This window comes from Rhinopithecus bieti, unplaced genomic scaffold (genome assembly GCF_001698545.2).
Source record: "Rhinopithecus bieti isolate Rb0 unplaced genomic scaffold, ASM169854v2 scaffold_41913, whole genome shotgun sequence".
NCBI classification, from domain to species: Eukaryota; Metazoa; Chordata; class Mammalia; order Primates; family Cercopithecidae; genus Rhinopithecus; species Rhinopithecus bieti.
Window position 1 is genome coordinate 565749 of NW_016818964.1, and position 7719 is coordinate 573467.

General features: G+C 37.4%; 1 protein-coding gene across 1 annotated transcript in view; it reads right to left on the bottom strand.

Annotated features, from left to right (window-relative positions):
- TRIP11 (thyroid hormone receptor interactor 11) overlaps positions 1-7719 on the bottom strand; it is a 73477-nt gene that overhangs the window by 25400 nt on the left and 40358 nt on the right. Inside the window, 4 exon segments of the mRNA XM_017857863.1 lie at positions 866-969; positions 2388-2551; positions 6606-6799; positions 7324-7464. Coding sequence (XP_017713352.1) covers positions 866-969; positions 2388-2551; positions 6606-6799; positions 7324-7464 — 603 coding nt within the window.

A 7719-nucleotide genomic window follows, 5' to 3' on the forward strand; every position in this document is an offset into this window, starting at 1 on the left:
AAAAAAAAAAAAAAAAAAGTTTCTCCTAAATCTAAAAGCACGTTATTTTGGTGTTCTATCTTTTCATAGGGGTTCCTTTTTATTTATTCCTTATATATAATTTTTGTATGTATGAAATGTAGCATGTAATAGAAAAATCTTTTAAAGGATGATATTATATAAAAGAAAAAGATTTAATGGGATTATATATATTGTTTTAATCCATGTGAAATAGAGTGCTCAGTAAATTTTGTTGAAAAAAGAAAATTACACGCCAGGTGCAGTGGCTCTCGCCTGTAATCCCAGCACTTTGGGAGGCTGAGGTGGTGGGCGGATCACCTGAGGTCAGGAGTTCAAGACCAGCATGACCAACATGGTGAAACCCCCATCTCTATTAAAAATACAAAATTAGCTGGGTATGGTGGTGCATGCCTGTAATCCCAGCTACTTGGGAGGCTGAGGCAGGAAAATTGCTTGAATCCAGAAGGCAGAGGTTGCAGTGGGCTGAGATCACGTCACTGAACTCCAGCCTGGGTAACAAGAGTGAAACTCCGTCTCAAAAAAAAAAAAAAAAAAAAAAAAAGAAAATTATAAAGTTAAAATAAGCTGGGTGTTTTTTTTTTTTCCTCAGAGATCTCTAAAATACCTATATATGCCAAAAAATTTAAATGTCCTATCATCTTCCATTTGCTGTGTCTATTTTAAACTATGACACCTTAGGGAAATCCTGGGTATCCTGTTCACTGTCAGGCTGCAGCAGAGGGCTGGATTCAGGGTAGAAAATTTACTAAATGAACAGTTTAGGAGATTATTTCCAAGACAAAGACTCTACAAGTAACTGTTTCATGAATAATAAAACCTACAACAGAAAACTATTTTGTCCTACCTGTAATGATATCACTTTTCCTTCCAGATTTTCTGCCTTTTTCTTCCATTCAGCTATAAGCTGTTTCTGCTTTTCGAGTTCAGCAGAATACATAGCTTTTTCCTCTAAAGAGAAAAGAAAGTTACATTAGTATTTTGCAATCGTGATAAACTAGAATGTTAAGCCATTTGAAATTTTAATAATCTAATGAAAACAGTTCAAGTGTCTCAAACAGAAAAGAATATATGCTTTAGTGATGACGTTAAGTAGTACTAAAGTAATGAGATCACTTTCTTCTGCCTAAACACTTCTCCATCTTGTCCATCTTGCAGATTCTTCTCTCCCTTCATAACTCTACTCAAGTATTTCTTCTTTGGTAATGCTTTCTCTATAGTCTCAGTTCCACACTGCTTTGTATACATACCCACTCTAATAATACATTATACTGTAAAGCAGACCTCAAGAATTTGTTTTTTTTTTTTTTGAGATGGAGTCTCGATCTGTCACCCAGGCTGGAGCGCAGTGGTGTCATCTTGGCTCACTTACTGCAACCTCCGCCTCCCGGGTTCAAGCAATTCTCCCTGCCTCAGTCTCCTGAGTAGCTGGGATTATAGGCGTCTGCCACCACGCCTGGCTGATTTGTGTATTTTTAGTAGAGACGGGGTTTCACCACGTTGGCGAGGCTGGTCTTGAACTCCTGACCTCAGGTGATCTGCCCGCCTTTGGCCTCCCAAAGTGCTGGGATTACAGGCATGAGCCACCATGCCCGACAAAAATTCTTATATCTAAAATTTAAGATTTCAACCCCGAAGAGACACAGAGGTACAAATTTAAAGTTTTGCTTAGGCACAAAACTACAAGTCCCTGTTACTTCCTCATTCTCATATTCCCTAATCACCTCCCCCAACTAGCAGTTAATTTACTGCCAATAATTACTGAATGCACAAATACACAAATGGATGGATGAATGATCTAAAGTGAGTAAATGTAAGGATAGGAGGTAGAATGTGAAAAGGTATATTTGGTTCTCAGGGTAGAACTGCTTGGGTTACTATTATTGTGTCTCCAAAAACGTACCTTCCATATGGACTAGAAAAATGCAGTTACCTCAAAGCATAGACGAATTGCTATGAACATGTGAATCACTATTTCAAAGAACAGTAATTAATGATTATCTGAAGTAGGTTCAACCTCCAGCCCTTATCTTAAAACCTAACTATTCTTTGTATGTACGCATCTCTCTTTCTTTGTATTCTCCTCTTTATTACTTGATCATCTTTCCTTGTATTTCCTCAACTCTCACCTCTCACTGGTAATAGGAAACTAAAACAAATTTTTAATCATTACTAAATAAAGTTTGTTTTCTTGTCTTAATTGTAAAAAGAGTCTAAATTAACTTTTTGATGGCTACTCACCCTTCCCCTCTACCAGTAGGTAACCTTTCAGAGATTTCCCCATGCCTCATCTAAAACAGGTCTCAAATTAGGCAAAATTACCAGTAACTACAATTTTTCTTCATTGAAAGAGTGACCATAGAGCTTACCTTGTTGGAAATGCTCTAGTACCATCTGCAGGTTGGCCAGTGACAGAGCATACTGCTTTACTTGTTCCTGAGAGACAGAAAGCTGCAGCGCAGTTTCATCCCTTTGCTTGGAGACTACATTCAATTGTTCTTGCAATGACTCTACCTGCACACTGGCTTGATGGCTTCAAACAAAAAGAATAAAAGTCAAACTACTTCTATCTATTTAGATACTTTAAGAAGAAGAAGCCACCTTCCCTACATCTTATTGCTTTATTTTATTTCATTTTTTTGAGACAGTGCCTCGCTGTCACCCAGGCTGGAGTGCAGTAGCGCAATCACAGCTCACCGCAACCTCCGCCTTTCATGTTCTAGCGATTCTCCTGCCTCAGCCTCCTGAGCAGCTGGGGTTACAGGTGCCCACCACCATGCCCCGCTAAATTTTGTATTTTTAGTAGAGATGGGGTTTCACCATGTTGGCCAGGCTGGTCTCAAACTCCTGACCTCAGGTGATCTACTCACCTTGGCCTCCCAAAGTGCTGGGATTACAGGCGTGAGCCACCGTGCCCGGCCTCTTATTCCTTTAAAATCAAGTTAGATTTCAAAGTATTTACATACTTTAATAAGATGAAACATCCTCCCTACATTTTTTATTATGGTAAAATATACAGAAAATTTACCATTTTAACCAGTTTTAAGTGTACAGTACAGTGGCATTAAGTACTTTCACACTGTTGTACAACCACCACCACCATCCATCTCCAGAACTTTTCTGACCGTCTCAAACTGAAACTTCATACCCATTAAATAGTAACTCCCCTTTCCCTTGAAAACTACTATCCTACTATCTATCTCTGCTAATGTGATCTTCTCTACACTTTACTGCATTAAATTCAAGTTAAATTTCAAAGAAACTTGAAGAGCTCTTCTGGTACTTGTTGCCCTGCTTTTGTAAATTCAATCACCCTTCCTGTGAAAGTGACTTTGAACAAATGGCAGTCCTTTTAAAGACTAAGAATTAAGTTAAATAAGAAAAGTCAGCAAAATAAAAATGTAGGCCAGGTGAGGTGGCTCTCACGTGTAATCCCAGCCCTTTGGGAGGCCAAGGCAAAAGGACTGCTTGAGCCCAGGAGTTTGAGGCTGCACTGAACTATGATCACACCACTGTACTCTAGCCTGGGTGACAGAGTGAGATCCTGTCTCTAAAAAATACAAATAAAAGAAAAATGTGCAAATGAATAGCCTGCTAAATATATTTGAAGATATATTATGAAAAATAAATTTGTACTTCCAGGCTAAAACTCTAAAACTCATGATATGTTTTGTAAGGAACCCCAGAAGTCATTTTGTCCAGCTCCCAATTTAATACAAAATGGATTCTATGACACTCCTTTGCCTTTGACCCCTTTGCATTCACGGTGAACTCACAACTTTCCAAAGGCTATCCCACTGATGAAATGCTCTGAATATCAGTTATCTTTTATTATCATCCTTCTTTCTGCCTATATTAAACACAATAACCTCTATCTCTGACTCCAGAGATTCCTAAGAAGTAGATACAGCTATAGCACCTATCTGGACTTATGTCACTGGTGTACTTCCTGAATGTATAATGATTACATTCAAAATACTGCAATAGTCTCCCAGGGGTTTTAATTTCTGTTTAAATTTTTATTCAAGAGCAGCCCATTAAAGCTCATTAGGATCAACTCATTTTGAAGAGACTTTACCCATTAGCACCCTCTTGTGGAAAGAGTGTAAGCTGGTCATCAGAAGGTCTAAACTCAGCTCCCAAATATCTCTGGACCTTATTCAACTTTGCTGGTTAGCAGTCACTCAAAGGGTGACTGTAGGAATGAAAGGGGGATGAGTTATGATGGCACTCTAAAAGTTAATAAATACCAGGTGTTACTACTGTTAAGTAAGGGCTCACACCACCGTAATCTGGTTTGTACATCTGAGTTACTCATACAACAAGTTATTTACTGAATAGCTATTAAACTCTGTGTAATATATGTTATGCGACAGGTAGAAAATGAATGGGCCCATTCCTACCTCCCAGTGACTTTACATTTCATTGAGTGGGAAACAGTATAGGATATGTCAACAAATACCTGTACCCTAAATTAAAATATAAGTGCCCTCAAACTACAAGACTCAAACTAAGTATTATGCAAGTTTAAAGGAAAAACATCACACCCGGAAGGTTTGTTTTTGGACATGACAAGTGGGGTGCTAAATAAAGCACCTTTTAGGAAGAAATGGAATTGAAGAATAGGCAAGATTCACAGAACAACTTGCTGGGGATCAGGTTCACTCTTCAGGCAGAAGAAGGCATATGAAAAGAAAAAGCAGGAGAAAAAGAAATCGGAAAACAGTGGCTCTATCTGAGAAAGTGAGTAACACAGTTTGGCTGCATGTAGCTGACTGTGAAAAAAGGCTAAGGTGGTAGGATCCTGGGACCATCCTTGAGTCAAGACCAGTTTTTGAAAAAAGGAGCAACAAGATCACAGCTCTAATATAAGGAAGGTTATTCTGGATGTTATTATGAAAAATAAACGAAAAGTGCAGAGACTAGAAACTATTTTAATTAAGAGAAAATAAGGGCTTGAAAAGTGCAAAAAAAGAGTGAGAATATAGAATGTTACAGCGTTTCTGCCAAAGTGAAACATACAGCCAAATGATCACTCACTGTTTTAATCCCCGTTTTAAACAAGTTTTCCAGCTGAGTCTGAAGGTATAATAATACACTCTGCAAAGGTGGGGTAGGGGTTAATTCTCAGGAATATTGACTCTACTGGCCTATAATCTCTTTGCAGACAGATAGAAACTATTATCTCATTTTATCTCCCTTTGGGTCATAAATAGCAAAAAGATAAATATATGCATATACAACTAATAGGAATACAAATGGACATAATTTTTTGTAAAATAATTTGGCAGTATAATCTCAGAAGTTTTAAAATGCTTCTTGATCTAGAAGTGCCATTTCTCAAAATTTAACACTAAGGATATAATCTGTCATCAACAAAAAATTCATGGCTTGGGATATGACAACACTCAGTGATTTTGAAAAGTTGTAACATAATAAATGACTGGGTTAATCATGGCAAATCCAAATAATGGCACATTATGTAGCCATAAAATATTGCAAACATACATGGCTTAACATGTACTGACATTCATATTATTGATAGAAACAGGTTACAAAACCGTGTATTATAATCTCAGTTTTGCTTTAAAAAGGGTTTATAATATATACACACAGACATGAAAGTATAAAAAGGCGGCCGGGCGCGGTGGCTCAAGCCTGTAATCCCAGCACTTTGGGAGGCCGAGACGGGTGGATCACGAGGTCAGGAAATCGAGACCATCCTGGCTAACACGGTGAAACCCCGTCTCTACTAAAAAATACAAAAGCTAGCCGGGCCAGGTGGCGGGCACCTGTAGTCCCAGCTACTCGGGAGGCTGAGGCAGGAGAATGGCGTAAACCCGGGAGGCGGAGCTTGCAGTGAGCTGAGATCCGGCCACTGCACTCCAGCCCGGGCGATAGAGCGAGTCTCCATCTCCAAAAAAAAAAAAAAAAAAAAGTATAAAAAGGCACACAAGAAGATTATCTCTGGGCATGTAGGGCTCTGTGTGATTTGTGTGATTTTCCTAAACATGAAAAATATAACCTTTCTATAACTAAAAAAAAAACAGGAAAAAAATTTTATTGAGAGAAATAAAAATCTAAAATATATAAACAGGGACCGGGTCACGCAAGAGTGCTAATAACCCAGTTAATTCTTCATACTGACCTTGGTCTCTACTTTTCTACTTCCTTTACTCTCTTCCTTCTAATATCCACACCCTATTCAACTTTAAATCATTTGATGAAAAATAAAACCACATAAATAGTTATTTGGGAGTTGGACAGAGCCAATTAAAATCAGTCAGAATTTCAAACTGTACTCCTAAAATGGTATGGTAAGAGGCAATGATCTAGGGTGATGGACAAGACACACAGAGTTTGAATGCCAGATCTGCTTAAGAGTCACAGCCTCAAGTGTGAAACCCCCACACACTGTTTGTGCCTACCTTGGGCAGGTTATTAAATCTCTTTACCTTCAGTTTCTTCATCCATAAAATACAGATAATGAATTTTGCAAGGATGAGCTAACATACAAAAAATACTTACTGAGTCTGATATTTAAGAAGTGTTCAGTTAAAGTTAATGCAAAAAAATGAAAAAATTACCTTGCATTTTCCATTGCATTAGAGGATGAAACTAGCTTTTCCTCCAATACTGTGACTTTCTTTCTTAGTTTAGCCTCTCTATCTTCTGCAGCCAAAGCTTCACGGGTATAAGAATCTTCTGATTCTAAAAGATGATTACGCAATCTCTCTAGCTCCTGGTTTGACCGAAATTCTTTGTCACGTAAACGTTGAACCTGTAGAGAACATTATTTTTCTTCTACAAAATGCTCCCTTACCCCACTACAAACCATTGTCATCAAATCTTTTTCCCATTATTGAAGTGTATTAATTATATACCAATTTCTCATACTGCAAAATGTATTTATGCTAGGAAAAAAATACCTTGAAATCATCTTGAATATGCATCTGGAAGCTTTACTTCGCAAAATTTAATTTCCTGTGGCTATAATGGAAAATGGAATTACAAAATTCTTTCTGTATAAAGTACTCTTTGTGACAGGCCACTTTTTCAGCAAATCTCATTTTTTTCATACTATATGGGTGGGCAATTTTTCTTATATCTGAGATATGCCATGGTTTTCACTTTTGAAGACTGAAATAAAATGCACCATGGGAGATTAAAATTTTACTACTGCACAGCAGAGGAAGACTAAGAAAAATCACTTAAGAGAGAAATTCATTTTCATTGGTCATCTTTCCAGTTCTCTTAATAGTTATTAAACTTGTTGATTCAAATTCCTTTAAAGTGAAAGTATACCTCATTCTGTAGGGCAGTATTTTCCATTTGTTTTTGTTTCAGGGCCAACATGACTTGGTCTCTCTCCTGTTGAAACACAACTGTCTTCTCCTGCATTGATTTAACTGCGTTTAAAAGCTGATTTAACTCTCCAGTCTTGCCCTTTTGGAAAGAAAAAATTTTAGCTTTAAAAACACACACACACACATATTTTAAAAGAGATATTTTCTTCATTAAATTATTAAGTCATTTAATTTTTAAATCGGGAACTGGCAAATGAAGTTAAATCACTTTGTAGCTTATGCCGGGCAGCATGTAGTGTTCAAGAAGTGCTAGTTGAATATTTTGTTTTGCCTATCATCTCTTTTCAAAATTTCTGCCACTAAAAGGATAGAAATCACAGCAAAAGGCACTACC